Consider the following 20,317-nt stretch of genomic DNA (forward strand, 5'->3'; position numbering starts at 1 on the left):
TAATATTGCTTTTTTTGGCCCATAACCTATATTTCCTGATATTACATATATTTCTCTAAAAAAACAACCAGAGACAAACAGCAACAAGATGGAAATAACATTGGTTGCTAATATCGGCCCGATAAATAAAACCGGGATGATACCGATGTTGGTGTCGATATATAGTGAATTCCTAGTTTGTGTTTTATTTGTTAGAGTTGTTTTTGAACCATAATAAGTGAAGCTGACCAAAATTTTGATGTGCAATGATGGAACTTGGCAAAATGTAAAGTTTAATGGGCTTCTCTGTTGTTCTAAGACTTTGTATTTGTGATTAATTGATTTGGGTTTGTTAAAATGTCTTCCAGTTCCAGTGTTAAATGTTCATTAGAATGTAAAGTTTCCTCTTTGAGAAAATGTTCTTGCATTATTACGCCATTACAATAACATTACTTGAAAATGTTCTCAAAACAACAATATTATCATTTATCACAATAACTTCTGGCACAATTTATCGTCCAGTAAAAATTGCTGTCGCAACAAGCCTACAACTACTATTTTAATATTCAGTTATTTGTTTTTGTGAATACTTTATTGATTTTATAGATTACCAACATAAAAAATACACTTATAAGAGAAACACAAACAAAATAACGTGATATTGCAAAGTATGCCTATAAAATACATACAGGGTGCATACAGAGAGTTTATCAGGCTAAATACTGGTTGACAAATATAAAATACACTTCCTTGGTTAGTCAAGGTACAGTAAATCTTATTTTCTCCAAGTGGAGCACATTTCCTAATTTTCTCAACCACATTTGAAAAGAAGGGCACTTATAGTAATCAATTATTTTATTGATTATTCTGACAATAGGATGAAAAAAATTGGCACATTGTGCAGATTTTACATTTAAGCCTTTCCATACAGTATTAGAAGTACATTAAATGGTCCAAATAAGTAATTAATTTTCTTTGTTAAATAAGAAAATAAACATTTTATTGCACAAAATGCAATAACACAGCATTCCTTTAGTGAATGTTTTATTGATTGTGGCAAAAGATGCATCTGCAGTTAAAAATGCTAACAATATGCAAAACGCTCAGCCATTTCTGATTGACTTATCAATACAGTGTAGGGATAATCTGTTGATTATTTTTTGGATTAACCAATTAATTATAGAATTTTAACTGGGAGAGTCTAAAACTGCCACTTGTGTGGAACATAAATATAATTAAGTTTTATTATTATTATTATTACTTTAAAGGCAAAATGTATGTATTTTTGAACAGTTTTGACTTAATTTCTGTTTGAGTATGTTGTTCCTTCACCAAATGACCTCTTTTGAGTCCGTATGCTCTAGTTAACGATTAACTTTACAAAATATTACATATATTGGATAAAACAATTATTTTTAGTCCACCTTTTTGGCACATTTAACTAGAAAGAGCAGCTTGGATTCTAAACACACCAACATATTTGTTAGAACTCAAAATATAATGTGTTTATATGGAGTAAGATAACTGTCAAAAATGTGTATGCGTGAATCTAATATTATTCAGATCTTTTTTGTTGCAAAAATGGGTGAAAATAGAGTCACTTTCATGTCAGCTATGTTTTGTTGGCCCACTACAGCGCCAGTGTCATGAAGAGATACTGTCAGGAAGTCTCTTCCAACAAGTTTACATCTTCAGAGGACAAAGAAAGACTAAACAGAAGTGGAGGAATATTTTTCAGTAAAGAACTTTAAACCGAGGCACGACAAAGGTTGCAAACTGATATGAAAAAGTATTTGTCCACTAATAACTTCTTTTTTGTTTGCTGTTTTCTCACAAAATCAGTCATCAGGTATTCACACAAACAGGAAATGACTCGCATTACTCTGGAGGAATTGTTTTAAATTAGAAATGATAATGAGAAAACATTAATGGGAGCTTGGACACTTTCCTCTCACTCTCCAAGCCTGTTTTATTACCAATGCTGTGGGAGCAACAGCAGCTGTGTATACACAAAAAAAGAAATCAATAAATGTAAACTAGTCATTGCAGAAACCAACCTTAAAGGAAATTTTTTGTTTGTATTTTTTCTGTGCAAGTCAGACAAGACATTGAAAGCAGGATATTAGATATTTTTTCAATTATAAACTACTTTTGGTAGTTCTGCATTGTGTGCCATAAATATCTCACCTGCAGGTAATCCACCACCACCCCTTCGCACTGATCTTTGGCCAGTGACTGCCTTCGCAGGGAGCGAAGTTCTGGTATTCTCATCTTCAGCCTGCGGTTCTGACCTGCAAGGGGAAAGACTTACAACTTCAGATTCAGATACAAATGTCTGAATATTAATATTACTTTATTATTTTTGCTTGAAAAAGGGATCTCTTAAAGTAAATATTTGCTTTTCTACCTTGTAGGGATCTGATAAGCGGCCATTTTCTTAAAAACATGAGTTTTCTCTTATGTTAACAGGACCGACAGTCTTTTCACAACATAAAGAGCTAACGTTTTTATAATATGCTTTATTTAAAAAACATTACATTTTAACATTATTTTGTGTTAGCTGTGTTAAATACCGACTGATTTCCACATTATTAAACTTGCTGTTTGTGGATGCTATCTATCATGTTACAAATTTTCTCCGCTTTTCTGTAATCATATTCTCACCTCCGCGGCACATCAGTAATTTCAGGTTGAGAAGTTGAAACTCGGCTTTTCAACTTCAAAGTTTCAAAGTGAAACTTAAGAACTTTGTCGAGTGCTTATATTTCAAAACAGAACCGCATAAAGAGCATTTAGCATCCCACACCGGACTCCTTCTGGACCTCTGGGATGCGCCGCCATCTTGAATTCTGTATCAACGGCTGCGCTTAAGGGTGACCACCGGCGCCCTCTGCTGGATGGCAGCCAAACTACAACACTAACACGGTCTACGCGAGGGATGTCAAAACTTTTTGCACAGAGTCAAAATTCCAAATTTGAAAGTATTCAGGACCCAAATCTTTCTTTTTTCCCCCCTCCAATAAAAAAAGGGAAGAAAGTTGTTTTTTTTCCCTATTTGTCTGAAAAACAATAAATAAAACATGTAATTTTACCTTTGCCATAATGTTTACAATTATTTATTTTTTGGGGCTTATCATTTTCCATTTATTAAAGTCTATAAAATGTTTTTAGTATTTTCTTCAACAATCTTTGATATATTTAAACAAATCTAATAAAATGCCCAAATGCATTTTTGAGAAAAAACTCGGATGCTTGAGGCACAATTTTGGGAATAAAAAGAGTTACTAAAGAAAAAAAAATTGGTGTTGTACTTAACATTTTCCGGTTAAGAATATATAAACTTGCCATAAATAAATTGAATTACAAGCAGTCTCTGAGGGTCAAATTTGCATCATTCTTGAATTGAGATGAGGGGTCACACAAAATGAATTAAAAAGATAACAATTGGCCCATGGGCCGCACTTTGTAAACCCCTGTACTAAGCCGACCTTATTAGATAATCCAATGTAGCTCATTTTAATCTAATAAACCATTAATTGACAATTAATTATAAGTCAAATAACTGTTTGCATCCCTACTACCTTGTCAAAGTTAAAAAACTACAGGCGTCACTCCACATAGTCATGATTAATAACTAAAGACAGATTTTCATTTATTACAAAATGGTATAGTTTTTAAGTGGATTTACAGTAAAGCCATCCTTGAGTGACTTTCTGCCTTAAGCCTGACTTCTTGAGTGAAGGATCGACGAGCTCCTGGAAGTCGAGGATGAACATTATCACACGGCCTTCCTCGTTTTTGACAGGTACGATATCCACTCGGCAGGGTCGGCAAATCCCTGCAAACAAAGAAGAGTTTTAAAAATATATATATTTATAACAAGAAGGGGGCACCCAGATTTGAACTGGGGACCTCTTGATCTGCAGTCAAATGCTCTACCACTGAGCTATACCCCCTACATACATATAACTGTATGTAGGGTGGTTGCCCAACCCTGGGCAACTGCCCACACAGCCAATAAAATAAAACAACCCCATATACACGTTTTTCAAAACAATGTTTTATTGTCTGAAGATGATCATTTTCCCAGGTTTTTATATTCAGGAGGGTTTAAAGGAATCCACGTTTTTAAGGTTTATTTAGAAACATCACTCTCCATTACTTTCTTGTGGAACCTACATATATATATAAAAATTTTATTTGTGCATTGGGATTTAAATTTATGTCTTGATTGAAGAAGATCGCTCAGTATTCTTTTCTACTCTAGCCCACTCTTAAATTATTTTTTTCACTATGCCTAACTTTGTAAGCTTGAAATATAAATATGTTCACAGTTATTCTGTGTATATATAAATACAAATACAGTCGGAATGCAAAATGTTGCATTCCGACAAGTTAAAATTCAAGCAATTAATCATTTTTTATAGTAGAAAGCAGGTAATGTCGTCTCTCAATACTCAAAAACAACTAAGGGAACATTTCTCTGCCACACATGCATAAAAGTAATAGCAAACTTGTTCAGGGAACAACTGACACATAAGATATATTTTAATTTTTAGTTCTTGGGCGCTACACTCCTTTCTGATGATGCCCTGGGCAACCGCCCACACAGGCAATAAAATAAAACAACCCTATATACACGTTTTTCAAAACAATGTTTTATTGTCTGAAGATGATCATTTTCCCAGGTTTTTATATTCAGGAGGGTTTAAAGGAATCCACGTTTTTAAGGTTTATTTAGAAACATCACTCTCCATTACTTTCTTGTGGAACCTACATATATATATAAAAATTTTATTTGTGCATTGGGATTTAAATTTATGTCTTGATTGAAGAAGATCGCTCAGTATTCTTTTCTACTCTAGCCCACTCTTAAATTATTTTTTACCCTGCAAACAAAGAAGAGTTTTAAAAATATATGTATTTATAACAAGAAGGGGGCACCCAGATTTGAACTGGGGACCTCTTGATCTGCAGTCAAATGCTCTACCACTGAGCTATACCCCCTACATACAGATAACCACTGAAGTCTGTGGAAAAAATCAAGAAAGGAAGATAAAGGGCTGGTTTAAATCAGTCTGATCTAAAAATAGAAATACAAAAAAATCACACAGATCCGATACTGGACCACGCATGCAAACAGATTGTCTACGTCTGTTCAACAAGCCAGGGTTCAGCCCGGAGAGTAGAAATGAAAAGTCAGTTTCATTTCTGAATCATGTTGCATTCACTTGTTCCCTCATTTCCCCTCTCGATCAGCCTGGGAGCGCAGCGGGAAGCAGGAGACAAAACAAATAGATGCTTAGTGGATTTGAGCTGGCACAATGAACTCATTTCCATGACAACAACACACCAGACCGCACGCCTCACGACTAAATGCCGAAAGGAGAACACTGGGCAAAAGTTTGAGTCATCCCTAAGTCACAAAGAGACAATTTATTCCAGCTTCTGTAGCTGATTTTATAAAAACATTGGACACGGCTTAGTGGGCAGAAAACCTTTTAAAAACTATTTTGTCATGCAGCAATCACAAGCTTCAAAGTATTTTACCAGGATCTGATATTATAGACCAGGGATGTCAAACTCATTTTCATTTTGGGCCATATCAAGATTATGAATGTTCTTAAAGAGCCGGTTGTGCAAGAATATATTGATAAAACCCAATTAAATTACTTATTTTTTGTGGAAAATATGCCTTACTGTGAAAAACTATGGGGATCTGTTGATTTTAAATTCACATTTATATTAGTGCGGCCAATCGATTAAAAAGTTGAAACAGGTTAATGCTGTAATAGATCACAATTAATCACAATTAATCATAATTAATAATGATTAATAATAATTAATTATAATTACTTATGATTAAATGGGCTGTAATTAATCATGATTAATTGTGATTAATTATAATTATTAAAGATAAATCATCCTGTAATTAATCACAATGAATCATAATTAATCATGATTGATCAAGATTAACCACACTAATAGTGATTAATCACATTAATCACGATTAATCACTATGCCTAACTTTGCAAGCTTGAAATATAAATATGTTCACAGTTATTCTGTGTATATATAAATACAAATACAGTCGGAATGCAAAATGTTGCATTCCGACAAGTTAAAATTCAAGCAATTAATCATTTTTTATAGTAGAAAGCAGGTAATGTCGTCTCTCAATACTCAAAAACAACTAAGGGAACATTTCTCTGCCACACATGCATAAAAGTAATAGCAAACTTGTTCAGGGAACAACTGACACATAAGATATATTTTAATTTTTAGTTCTTGGGCGCTACACTCCTTTCTGATGATGCCCTGGGCAACTGCCCACACAGGCAATAAAATAAAACAACCCTATATACACGTTTTTCAAAACAATGTTTTATTGTCTGAAGATGATCATTTTCCCAGGTTTTTATATTCAGGAGGGTTTGAAGGAAGCCATGTTTTTAAGGTTTATTTAGAAACATCACTCTCCATTACTTTCTTGTGGAACCTACATATATATAAAATTTTTATTTGTGCATTGGGATTTAAATTTATGTCTTGATTGAAGAAGATCGCTCAGTATTCTTTTCTACTCTAGCCCACTCTTAAATTATTTTTTAAACCTGTTCAGTTGTAATCTGTTTGATATTTTTTTTTATTACATGCTGTTCTTAACTTCTTTGTATGGGTTTTGATTTGAGTTATTTCTAACTGAAAGATGTTACATAAATAAAGTTGTCTTTCCTTGCCTTTCTATGACCTGAACATGATTATCTGAGAAGCCGGTGGAGTGACCAACAAGTTTTAAGAGGGAGCTATGGGCCCCTTTGGTCCCCCTTTTGGGAGCATCACTGGATGTGGGGCTCACTTCTATATTTTCAAGCAAACAGTAACAAAAAATGTTAGTAAGATAAAAACGTATCTTGCAAAGAAGATATGCTGGAAGTCTTCTAAGTTTGGTTTTGTTTACGGAGAACCTGCAGGATTTTACTGTATTTGTTCATTTTAGTGATGCAGATAGAGCCATCTCTGTAACTTTGGGCCTTTAAACATGTTATTGTTAAGATTGTTTACTTTTTTGAGGCCTCCTTCTGACTCATTTCATTCCCTTTTTGTTTCCCATTCCTCACCTTCCTTGGAGTAATAGAGGATCTCCACTTTGTGCTCCTCGGACCCAAGCAGGGCCTGCGCTAACTGGGCCAGGGCGCTCTTCATGGTGCCAGGACCAACCAAGAACTGGCAGGTACAGGGCTGCTGCATGATCTCGGCCCGGGTGAAGCCGAACATCTGGCAGAAACCTTCATTGCAGTAAATGATCCCACAGTTCTTCATCTGAGCATTAGCGATCAGAAACTTGCGATCTGGAAAGGCAAGACAGGGGTCAAACAAGGTCACGGTTATTCTTGGAAATAGCGCAGGCACAACAGAAACGTCTACAGATAGGGTGTGATTTAATCAGCCTAGAGGTCAGGGTGGATTAATTTTCCAGTATGGCTTTTCAATGATCTGTTTCTCCTCATCTTCAGCTGACAATAAGCTAAAGTGGAGCTGACGCCGTCCGGTTTTCCATGGCGCTAACGCTATTAGCGTCCCAGTTTCTCCCAGGGGATTTAACAAGAAGCAGGTGGCCACTTTAATTTAAACACTATTGGGTAACATTTTTTCTCGGGTAATGTGTTTAAACCTTTTTAACCTTTTTGTCCAAATTTTTTTAATACATAAAGTTGTTTTCTTATTTGTCCATCTTATCTGAGTCTTGTTATGGCAACAAGTGGAACCAATTTCATTTGTGTTAAAAATCTTTATTGTCTCAATTTACAGCAAAACTCAAATATAACTTTGTTATTTAATGTGATAGATGTTTTTATTTTGTTTATTCATAATTATGCATGTCACAATAAATCATATAAATGTTATTTGCATGATAAATTAAAAGAAACTCAATAATTTCCATTTGCATGGTTTATTGGTTTTATCTTTTCTCTCTTTCTACCAAAAATTGGATGAAAAAATGTTCAGTCCAGTACTTTGGTCTCAACTAGCCGTTTTTTGAAAGATAATTTTGCTTACAGAGACATTTTTCATTTTTTTTGATGTTTCTGTTCATGTATTTTGGATATTTGAAATGTCCTCCAGTCCCAGTGTTAAATATTCAATAGAATTTAATCCTATCTGATTATTAATTGGTTAACACGTTCTCAACAGAATGTGTTCTTCCACTATAATCCTAGTACTAATATAATACTTGAAAATGGTCCCAAAACAATAATATTACCATTTATTGCAATAACTTAAATGCTGAACTTTGTTTCTTCTTTTTAATCTCTGTCTAAAATGTAGAGATCTCTATTCCTTAATTTTCCTTTAAAGCACTTTAAAATTACCAAGCGCATCAATGGAAATGTATGGGGTTGAAACGATTAATTGTGTTTAATCGTTTATTGAAATAATCGATTAATTAGGCAATTGATTAATCGTTAACTGGAGAATATAAAGAGGTATTTTGAACGCACAAAACACTCAGTGATTAGGATAAGATGAAAAAATCCTTTGCCTGTACTTCTGTTTTACCCAAAACTCATCAAGTAGCATAGTTTTGGCTTCACCTGGTTCAAATTCAGTTAAAAAAATCTAATATTAAACACTTTTGCTATCTGATTATTAATCGGTTATTAACCAACAGATCAGTTCTACATTATTTAAGTTAAGTCAAGCAGAATGGATAGATTTTTTTACTTTAATAAAAGTATTTTTTAAGTATCCTTTTCTGCAAAATATTAACTAAAGGAATGCTACGTTACTGCATTTAAGTAATAAAATATTTTATTTACAAAAGGAATTGGAATTGTTCATTTGAATGTTTTAATGTATTTCTAATATTGTATAAAAAATTCTTTAGTTGTTTTAATGAAAAATCTGAATAATGTGGCAATTTTTTAAATCCAATTAATAGATTAATCATCAGAATAATAGCTGGAATAATCAATTACTACAGTATGTCAAATAATCAAATAAACTTGGTTTGCCTTGTCAGTTGTTAAAGCAGACACAAATATTTAAACAAATTTGTCGGAATAGGGAAGTAATCTAATCGACCTAACTGCAGCTACACTGCAAGCATTTTTCTTTACGTTTTCTACTTCCCCACATCTCTGTATGCACAAACCCCCTGCTGTGTCTCTTCGGCAGTAAATGACCCCTTCCTGGAGAGGTCACACAACATCATCGATTATCTCCTTCCCTCAGGGAAAAAACAGCTGCAGAACTCTTTCAGCTGCTGCAAAACTTGTCAAACTCTTAAAGCTAGAGCTGAAGTGATTAATCAGATTAATCGCAATTAATCAATTATTGAAGTAATCGTCAACTAGAAATCAATCAAAAGGCCATTTGTTGAGAAAAACAACACAGTGAGAGCAGTAGTTAAATCAAAACTGTACAAATTCTTTACATTTTGTGTTTAAGATAAAAAAAGAGCTTTATAAATAAGTTGAACCCCAAACTCAAGTGGTTTAATTTTAGCTGCACTCAGTTCAAATTCAGTGAAAATCTATTAATCATCCTTTGCTAGTTGGTTAATCCAAAAAAAAAAAAAAAATCAATGTTAAGTCAAGCAGAAAGACATTGAGTTTCACTATTTGTTTTTTCTCCGAAGAGTTTTTGCAACAGTAGGCAGATAGGAAAGAGGGCAAGACATGCGGCAAAGGTCGCCGGGACCGGGAGTCGAACTTGCAACGTCGCGTTGAGGACTAAGGTCTCCATACATGGGGCGTGCTAACCCCCTGTGCCACCACAGCACGCCCCAAGTTTCACATTTTTAAATCAGAAGTATTTTTAATAGCTGCAGATGCAGCCTTTGCTACAAATGATTGAGAGCTCACTAAAGGAAGATGCTACTGCATTTTAGGGAATAAAATTTTTATTTTATTATTTATAAAGGAATTGAATTAATTATTGGAAAAACTCTGATTGTTTGATTAATCGGCAAAAATAATCAGTCGATTAATCAATATCTGAAATAATCGGTTGCAAGCAGTTCAAATTATCAAGTGCACACTAAGGGAATGTTATCGCATTTTAGACAATGAATTCTTTATTTTCTTATTTAAAAAAGGGGTTGAATGTACATTTTCAATGTATTTTTAATATTTTATAAAAAAGGCTTACGTGTAAAATCTGCTAAATGTGCCAATTTCTTGTCCAACTGTTCGATTAATCATCAAAACTAATTGATTAGTCAACATTTGAAATAATCGGTTATCAAGTGCACACTAAAAAATGCTGTTATTGCATTATAGACAATAAAATGTTCATTTTCTGATTTAAAAAGAAATTGAATTTACATTTGTAATGTATTTATAATACGGCTAAAGTGGAAAATATTCAGAATGTATCAATTTCTTATCCGATTAATCGATTAATCATCAAAAAAATAATTGTTAGTTGCAGCTCTAGTTGTTCAAACATAAACAATATCCAACTCTTACTAGTTACTGTCACCCATCTCGCTCACAAAGCAGCAATAAAATGCTGCACGAAGATAAATTGGGACAGGAGTCTGCAAGGGCAGCTAATAAAGGAGTTAAATGAACTCATGGAAGAGTACGTAAATAAACTCAGCGGCTTCAAACTGCCTCTTTTATCACAGCTTTGGTGGAGCCAGCTGTTCGCTGCCCACACGGATGAGAGCAGAGGAGGGGGAGTTTTCTCTTTAAAGTAAACGTCTGAGCTACTCTGGTGGAAAGCACATCCTGTCCAGTGTCATTATCTGGGGCTCACACCGATCGTCACGGCGTTGCTAAGCAGCACCACTGTTGCACGTGCGCTCACCTGGCCGTGCACATGCGCACGCACTTTTAGGGACACAGTTCAGGCATTACATAATAGACTTTTCCCTCAAAAGGAGCCTCCAAGACTCAGACATGACCAAAGGCAGAGAGTCGGAGGAAAAACTGACGGATACTTTGGATTTAAGCTAGAATTTAAAAATATAAGAACAGACTAAATGTGAGGTTCAGGTTTACTTTACATGCAACATCTGTACTTTTCCAAAATCCTGGATGTAGGGGAAGATTTTCGGTTGTCTCTCCAAGAGAGAACATGTGAAAGAATGAAAAATGGGGCATTATGAGAGAGCACAAAGATAGGGGAGCAGATATAGTAGGCTACTTTGAGGTGTATGTACGTTATATGTGGATTTTCAATGCAAAAACAGCTGTAAATACAGACAATTAACTCGTTTTGCGGCGCCCCCTGTAGCAGCGCCCCTATGGTGCATATTCACTTTGTGCGCTACTACACGCAGGTGTAATTAAACTGCAGCATAAAAGACACGTCCGTTAAAAAAGGGAACAATCTCTCACCTGCCAGGCAATAAAATTAAAAAATCAGCCGAATGAAAACAAAAATGTGCAACAAATGGAGAATTTCATGCTAAACAAGTTTGTGAAGGATTCGTTTTATTTATACAGCTTTTAATTTAATTTTATCTTTTTAGAAAAGCACAACAGGCTTGCAGAATATTATTACGGGTGCTTCATTTAAGTCAGTTTTCTCCAGGAGATTAATGTATTTTATTTGCACTTACTTCGTTCGTCGAATTTCTTGATGATTGTGTCCAAATATGTGTTCTGGAGCGCAACATGACCGCGTCTTACAGGCATGTTGACGCATGAACTTCACCCGTTTAAAATAACCACGCACATTAAAAAACAAAACAAGCAAGCAAGGGTTTAAAAAAAATTAAACAAAAAATGTGTTCAGTTCGAAGTTAATAAACAAGCAGGTTCTGGTGCGATGGAAGAGGATGGAGAAGAGGGCTGGTTACCCCGGCGATGGCAGATGCAGGATGTCAGAGGGGGAAAAAACCTGAAAAAGTTCACTTTAATACTGTAGCAGTCAGGTTGGACACAACCTGCAAATAAACATCAGGATCGTTCAGAAGAAACGAGGAAACCTGTTGCCGGAGAAAGTTGCCAGTTTGGGTTTTAATCCAACTCAGGTTTGAATGCTGCGCGATAAGGATGCAGAGGAAGAGGAGGAAGATCCCGTTTTCCAGTTTAACTGATCCACTCCTCTTCCCTGTCACCCCCAAGCTGCACAGAAAGTGACTCCGAGCGGAAACTCTCGTTTAGCCTTCAAAATAAAACTCTCTGCCTCTTACTGGCCAAAATGTTACAAAAATCTAATTGAATATTTTTTCTGTTGTGTTATTTAATCATTCTGAAACATTTTAACTGTTAAGGTTTAAAAACATCCCTATGTATTTATGTGCAGCTATAATTTGTATTTTTTTTATGTGATACACTAACACAAGCAGAAATTGTAAACTGCAAAAACAAAATCTTACAAAGTATTTCTGTCTAGTTTGAAGTAAGAATAAAAAACAACTCACGAGTACGTTTTTAGTAAAATATAGGAGCTTCCTTTGAGGCAACAATTCCTTAAATTAATTTTTTAAAATTCTAGGTCCAGTTGTAAATTCTTTTGCACTTTAACACGGAAAAAAATGTTTTTAGTGAAATAATCTGCCAGTGGAGCTAGTACTTTTTCATTAATATTATTAAGGAATTATCCACTTGAAACAAGCTCCTATATTCTGCAGAAAAGTTAGTTGTGAGAAATTTTTGTCTTATTTCTAGTGTACAGAAATTTTAGCACTAAAAACTATATAAAAATATTTGGTACGATTTTTTGTTTTTGCAGTATAGATGCTTTTCCAAACATTTTCCAAACAAAATCAACCTGAGGTGATGCTTTCCAGAAGCATATTTCCACATCTTGAAATTGACAGTTGTCACATTCTTCTATCCAAACCAGCTCATTTAGGTTTGGACTTTGACTTGGCCAAAGTCCAAACCTAAATGAGCTGGTGCGACTGGGCTGCAACTTTTGGCTCCCGCTGCTCCAACACACCTCAGTTACCTGAGAAATCGATATTTTTTCATTTTTCATAATCTAATTAGGGGTGGGCAATATGGACTTAGAATTTTATTGTGATATTTTGTGGCACAATTGTGATTATGATTTTAAAAAACTATTTATTACTTATGTTTAGGTAACAACACCACCAACAACTTAATGTTGTTGAAAGATATTCCCATTTTAAATAGGCTTCTTCAGAACACCACTTACTTAAAAAAGTTAGATTTATATCATTAAACTGCAGGCAGTAACTTCATTTAATCATATTTTCAAATTCACTGATATTTATTGATGTTCTTGTGGGACAAAAAGTGGAGAAAACAGTAAAAGTGACATTTCAAATATTATACTGTCAGTTTTGTTTTTTATTAACCATTAATAACTAAAATTTATCATGACAACAACAATGACAAGTTTTTCATGATAAATAACAAACAATACAATAAATTTCTACCTCTACACTTGTGTAATCTGTAGCTGTAGAAGTAAATAAGCTGCTTACTCAGTTGTGGGTAAAATACCCAAAAAGAGTAGAACCACTTCAACATATTTTTACCCATGTAAAATTAAAAAGTAGCTGCCCAAGAAATTACTAAGAGTAAAATGTATTTGGTAAAACATCTATCAAGTAATAAGTGATCAAAATATCAATCATTTAATATTTACAAATGACTTAAAAAGATGGACCAAATTATAAAGTTAAGTGGAAATTTTGATATTTTATGAACCAGAATTACAATACAAAAAATAACAAAATCAAGCAAAAATAAAATCATCCAAATTAGTTTCTTTCAATAAAAAATTTATGAAACTTTCACAGAAACTGCAGGTGTGCGTCTGTGTCTGGTGAATTTTTGGTTAAAACATGTTTGTTTTTCATTCAGTGGGTAAAAAATCCAGAAATTTTATTCAAGTAAGAGAAGAGATACTTCATAATGAAATTACTCAAGTAAAAGTAAAAAGTACAAAGTACTCCTAAAAGTTTCATTTTCCAAAAAAAGTTACTTAAGTAAATGGAGTTACTACCCAACTCTGATTATATTTGATCTGATCAGATTATCAGTCATTTAATATTTAACAATTACATCATCAGATGGACCAAAATCATTATTATTTGAGTTTTATCGAGTAGTTTCTGCCAAAACCAGTGAATAGGACCAGTCCGAATAAAAAAATAAATAAAAAAATCAGGAAAAATAAAAGTTTTCCAAATCAGTTTCTTTCAATAAAAAAAAAACCTTATAAACTTCATCAAAAACTGCAGATGTGTTTCTGTGATTTTTTTATTTTTTGGTAAATCATGTTTTTCATTCAGTGGGTAGAAAATCCAGAAATTTTACAAAAATACTTCATAATAAAATTACTCAAGTAAAAGAAAAGTACAAATATTCTTAAAAGTAATTTTTTTCAAAAAGTTATTAAAGCAAAAGTAATTGAGTAAATGTAACTAATTACCTTCCAACTCTGGCTTTACTTCATATTAATTCCTTTAAACAGTTTATAGAAACTAATATGAGTTTATTAATATTTTCTTTTGGAAAGCTTTCCTCAAAGGCTTTTATTTTGAAAAATGCCGACCGGCAGTTGCGTCAACCTTTCCGGCGGTTAACTTTCCACAGTCTGACGCTGACAGAGAGCAGACCCTGAACAGTCCACTCTCCTTCACTCCACATCACAAAGTGCTGAAAATAGAAACGTCCTCCGTCCCGGCGGGTGTAATCACACCTCTGAAATATCGCGCCAGCCACAGTTATGATAAGCTTACGTCTAAAATGCTTTTTCTTATTTTATTTTTTAAACATCTGCTGTTGAATTCCACCGCTACCAACGCAGGAATAAATCCGTCGAAACAAAACTGCATCAGAAACAAAAACCAAGCAATAAGCTCGAAGTAAGTTTTGTGTTTAATTCGTCGTTGTTTAAATAAAAAAAAAAAAAAAAGAATTGACTGTGATTTTTAACGTAGAGCTCACTTTTATAAATAAACACCTCGAAGTTCTGCCTTTCGGCTTAAACGGCAGACACATACCTGGCAGGCAGCTGGAGAGCGTTCAGAGACAAAACAGACATTTAGGGTCATCTGAAGGTCAACCAGGGAAGTGGCTTCTTGACAAATCTGGCGAACATTACAGGATTTGTTTGGGACAATCTGCCACGAAGGAGTTTCAATGACCAACCAAACAGAAAAACGTTCACAGCTCAGACGTATTTCAACATTGACTGGGAATCATTTTTTTATTCTTTGAATTTGTGATTTATCAATACAGAATAAAATATGCAACAACAACTCAGAATCTTAGCATATTTTTCTGGTTTCTCGTGGAAATAGTACACTTGAAATACGACAAAAATAACTTAAAAGTAACTTTTCAGGAGCTTGTTTTAGTCAATTCATTAATATTGATTTAACAAAGTACGATTAGATGGAAACACATTTTTATATAATTGAAAGAGATACACAATATATCACAATTAATATAATTGAAAGAGATACACGATATATCAATAAAATGACATATCGATATGTTATTTTTATAACATATCGATATCGACTCTATAAATAAAACTGGACCGAGATTTGTTTTGATCTGTTGTCTACAGATCAAAAGGGTGTCTACACCTTTCTTCCTCAAAGGTGTAGACACAGCATAATATTAAGATTTTGTTTTGCAGTGTATAAACCTTGGCAATTAATCTCAAATTTCAGAATAAGACTAAAATCTAATTTAAAAACGCATTCTATACAAAAATGTGATAGCATTAAATGATGCTAGATGATGTGTTTACTTGGTAAGATTTTGTGTTTTTGCAGTGTACAACTTTTCAGCAAGAAATATGAACTTGTTATTAGTTGATAACTGGGCTGATATGAACAGTTGATATTTATTTTCATCTGTTTCTGGTGGGTTTTTTCCTCAAAGGTGTTGAAACAGTAGTGAAATGTATATATTAAATATCGCCATTGGCCATAACAGCAATATTAGTATTGGATATCGATATCGGCCTGAATTTTCATATCACTACATCCCTGAAATTATCTAGCAGTACTTTTTTTCTTATGGTTATTAAGGAATTATACTTAAAACAAACTCATATCTTGCTGAAAAGTTATTTTTGTTTTATTTCAAGTGTACTAAGATATTTTCACTGGAAACTAGACCAAAAATACTTTAAGATTTTGTGTTTTTGCAGTGAACTACTGGTGGACAATTCCTCCCACTTGTGCATAGTTTTATAGACAATGTGTTTACTTGGTAAGGTTTTGTGTTTTTGCAGTGTATAAACAATTATTCTTAAAATGTCAGGATAATAGAAAAATCTTTCCTCAAACTCTTTTGTTTTGAAAAATCACAACCAGCAGTTGTTTTAACTATAACAAAAATTACTCAAGTAAAAGTTTAAAAAAATACAGCTTAGTAAAAATACTCCTAAAAATATATATATTTAAAAAATGTAATTGAGTAAATGAAACTAGTTACTACCAACTCTGATTATATTTGCATCTGTATCTATTATTTTCACAATTTGTGAATAAGAAAAGTGTGCATTAAATTCAAGATTTTGCTATCAACAAAGTTGTAATATTATTTCAGTTTGGAAAATTAATTTAAATGAATCATGAACCACTCTAAATGTGTGAACTTTACTGCCATGGACAGTGGATATAAACTTGTAAAGCCATCTTCCCACTTTAGCAGTGACAGCGCGGCTCAGAGTTGGATGGAGCGTTCAGAGATTACAGAAACTGTGGCTTCGCTGTCGGCTGAAGAGGAGGAGGCGGTTCGGTTGATCTGGGTTTCGTCTCTCTAGAACTTGATGAAACGGCGGTTAAAATTAGCCAAAGAGCTCGCGTGCCTTTCCATGAGCCGTGGTGTGAGCGGCGAGTGACGAGGGAACAAGAGGGCAACGAACAGGACTGAAACACCGCCTGACCCGAGTGACGCTGCACCTTTCAACTAAGGCTGTGTTCACTGAAGTGACCCAATTCCTTTTTTTTCTTTTCTTTTTGCCTTAATGGCCTGCATCTAATCTTTTCATGACAGTCTAAACTATTAAATTTTTTTTCAATATGACCACGGCTTCTTGGATATCTCCGGAGCCCCCTGAGGGACATAGGTTTTGCGTTCTCTCGCAATAATGTACCGATCAGTTTATGCGGCATCACTGAATACTGTAAGTCTTTCTTACGGTGGCCATCTTACTTTCTGCTATTATATAAGGCTTTCCCATGTATGTTAATATCTCGTTGTGAAATATCTTAAGTTTTATAACTTTTTCTATATGATAGAAATGCACCACAAACCTATGATATAAACAGAAACTTTCCATAAGAAGGAAAGAAATAAAAAAAATTGGACTATTAGTTATTATTGCGGGCTAATAAAGTGATCGGACAGTTTGTCTTTTTTTGTGTTGGTAGTCTGAATGGTTAATAAAGGGCCGTTTTCATGTGCAGTTCCATCTCAACCTTACACAAACAGACAAACATTGGAAATAAATCGATTTTCAATCAGTTTTTTTGCAACAGAGTTATAATAAACACGTTTTCACCTAGGTTCTTTAAATGTGTATATATTTGAGATTTTAAATTGACATTTGTGAATGTATAGAAAATAGACCAGCGAATATTGCAGTGAGCATATTGTGAGGAAACGCAAAAGAAACATTTTTCCCTATGTTCCTTAGAGGACTCTGTAGATATCCGATGAGGTCGCATTCACCCGACCTCGACAAACGTCACTATCCTGACAGGCGCAAGCGGGAAAAAACAACAACCATGGCGGACTGGTTGAGGTTTAAGTTGTTAAGATGCTGGCTGTGGTTGGATAACCACTTTAAAATCATAAGTTATGCTCCACCGATAGCATCCACATTCACTTCCACAAACACTGAGCACGCTCTCTATGTGTGACGTTATTGGTGTTGGAGAAAATAATATCAGGACGTCTCACTGCTGATACCCAGGCCATTCGTCTCCTTTTCATTAGCGCCGATAGCTTAGCTCCGATAGCTTAGCCCCCTCATGTTGTTTATAGGCGGGAAAACAGTGAAACGAAAGTCCATTTTCCATCTTTTTACCGCTTTGGTCGTGTGATCGGACATTCCATCCAATAACGCAGCAAGTTCGTACCATTGCAAAATAATTTTAAGTAAACTTAGATTCAAAATATCTGTGAGACAGTCGTTTTTGTCGGTTATGTTTGTGGCCCCTCAAGATGGCGCCCATATCCCTACGTCTAGAGCAGTGACGTCACGTTCCAAAGCTCACTACTCCGTCGTAACTTTTTAATGTCACTCTGAATGAAATTTAAAACTACTTAATCGTTTCTGCTTGACCTATTTAAGGCCAACTAACTTTTTAAAAATGAATTTAATATATTTTAAGGCCTTAATTCTAGACACGTGAATTTAATACTTTTTAAGGACAAACTGATATGAAAGAAATATCACTTTTATAAGTGTATGTTATTTCGATTAGTTAAGTTGACTTCTTATGCTTTATGCGTACATGGCAGCTGTATCCTCTTCACACCTACTGCAGAGAGATAACAGGAATGAAAACAAAATGCATCGCGTTAACCCCGACCTTTCCCGTTGTTGTGCATTAGGATTTTTCTGGAAAGCTTTATCTGCCTGGAATTCCTTCAGCACCAACCCGAGACCCCTTCCTGTCCCCCTGATAAGAGAAACATGTTGTACTTTACACCTAGTTACCAAGTCAGTTCATCCTGCACACTCCAGGGTTATAATAATCTAGGGTTTTCCATTATTGTTAATTTTTTTTCTTTGTGACTTTTTTATTTTTCTGATTCAGTTAGTTTTTTTAGTGCGTTTGCAAGTCTTTTTTAAATAAATATTTCTTATTTTCAGTTTAGTTTTTTATTAGCTTTAGTAGTAGTCTTAGTTTTTGGACTACTTTGGTTGATTTTTAGGAGCAGAATTTAAAAAGGTCAAAGTATCGTATTGAGACCAAAACACAGCAAACCGCTGCGCCACGTCGCCCCCTGCTGGTTGGGCTACGTTACACTACTGTTCAGGTCTGAAACTTGTATTTATCTTCAAATAAAACGCCGCCTCGTGATTCTAGAAGAAAAGGATAAAATACTTCCAACCATTCACAATGGAATAATTGTGTGTATGTCACTTACATCCACTGGGTAACTGAATTCTTGTTGAACAACCAACTGACTGGAGTTTTCTCCCAACTTTAGCCGTCGCCATTTTGGGGACTAGCGTAAGTGAAGCCAGGAGGATTACGGAGTGCCGTAATTCGTTGACAAAGGACGTAAACTGTTTGTGTTTACACGTCAGTTCGAAATGCTAATAAACACGAAAATTTGAAATTTCAGCATGTTTTAGTAAGTTTTATAAATGCACAATATAGTTCCAGTTACTTACAATTTTCCCCATTAAATACAGTTATTTATTTCCATTAATAAAAATATTACTAATTTCAGTTATCTTTGTTTTAGTCAACTATAATAATCTTGCCACACCAGTTAGAATACATAAAATCATTAAGACAAAGTTTGTGTGTTTCATGGAAGATCATATCTTAAAAATATGTAATCATTTTAATATCTAGTTTACACCAAATGCACAACAGTCACATTACAATGAGAATGCTCACGTTGTGTAATCCTATAAGTCCCCGCCAAAAAAAGCAAAGCAGTGCTCATTTTTAAACACAAAAGATGTAAAACTCAACCTGCTGCATATAATTTATGTCCCTTTTTTTGACTGACATGAGTTTATTTCACCTGAACACTAATTTTACCCTAACACCTAAAACACCTTCAATGAATAACCTCTGTCACTCAAAGAAAAGTATTACTGAAATACAAAAAATATTACTTAAAATGTATTTCAAAAGTTCTGGAGCCAGAGTTCGGGTGATGTGGCTCTTTGCCCATGGTGGCATGTCTTCAGGGAAATCTGTTACCTCCCAAAATAAAAATACAGGTTTCTAAATACTCCTCACACTTCTTATAGCTGCCTATTTTACTAGTTCAAATATACTTTAATATACATTAATAGGCACAGTGGAAACTGATTTAGCACTAACATCTAAAGACAGTTATCTACATGCTTGGATGTTCAGCCAATCAACAGCAAGGACAATAAATCCTGACTTGGCTACTTGGCTTCTACACTGTAAAATAACAAAATCCTACCAAGTATTTTAGGTCTAGTAACACTTGAAATAAGACAAAATTAAATTACAAGTAACTTTTCAGCAAGGTATAAGCTTGATTTAATAAAATAATTCCTCAATAAATTTCTAGTTCCACTGGCAGATTATTTCACCTAAGACATGCTGTAAGTAAGATAATCTGCTAGTGGAACAATTGATTTATTTATTTTTTAATATTAAGGAATTATTTATTTAAATCATGCTCATTTATCTTGCAGAAAAGTTACTTGT

General features: G+C 34.2%; 1 protein-coding gene and 2 non-coding genes across 4 annotated transcripts in view; all 3 read right to left on the minus strand.

Moving 5' to 3' along the window:
- Window positions 1–12,029, minus strand: part of kcnh6a (potassium voltage-gated channel, subfamily H (eag-related), member 6a) — a 45,436-nt gene extending 33,407 nt beyond the window's left edge. For both annotated transcript variants that reach the window (XM_032587031.1, XM_032587030.1), the window contains exons 1-4: window positions 11,555–12,029; window positions 7,101–7,331; window positions 3,668–3,817; window positions 2,167–2,270 (exon numbers count right to left, since the gene is read on the minus strand). In XM_032587031.1, the coding sequence (XP_032442922.1) occupies window positions 2,167–2,270; window positions 3,668–3,817; window positions 7,101–7,331; window positions 11,555–11,630 (561 nt within the window). In that variant the 5' untranslated portion in view covers window positions 11,631–12,029. The remainder of the gene's footprint in view (window positions 1–2,166; window positions 2,271–3,667; window positions 3,818–7,100; window positions 7,332–11,554) is intronic.
- trnac-gca (transfer RNA cysteine (anticodon GCA)) lies at window positions 3,864–3,935 on the minus strand. The gene has a single exon. It is a non-coding gene; the product is annotated as a tRNA-Cys (tRNA).
- trnac-gca (transfer RNA cysteine (anticodon GCA)) lies at window positions 4,915–4,986 on the minus strand. The gene has a single exon. It is a non-coding gene; the product is annotated as a tRNA-Cys (tRNA).
- Window positions 12,030–20,317: the final 8,288 nt, after the last annotated feature.

The sequence above is a fragment of the Xiphophorus hellerii genome, chromosome 16 (assembly GCF_003331165.1).
Source record: "Xiphophorus hellerii strain 12219 chromosome 16, Xiphophorus_hellerii-4.1, whole genome shotgun sequence".
Lineage (NCBI taxonomy): Eukaryota > Metazoa > Chordata > Actinopteri > Cyprinodontiformes > Poeciliidae > Xiphophorus > Xiphophorus hellerii.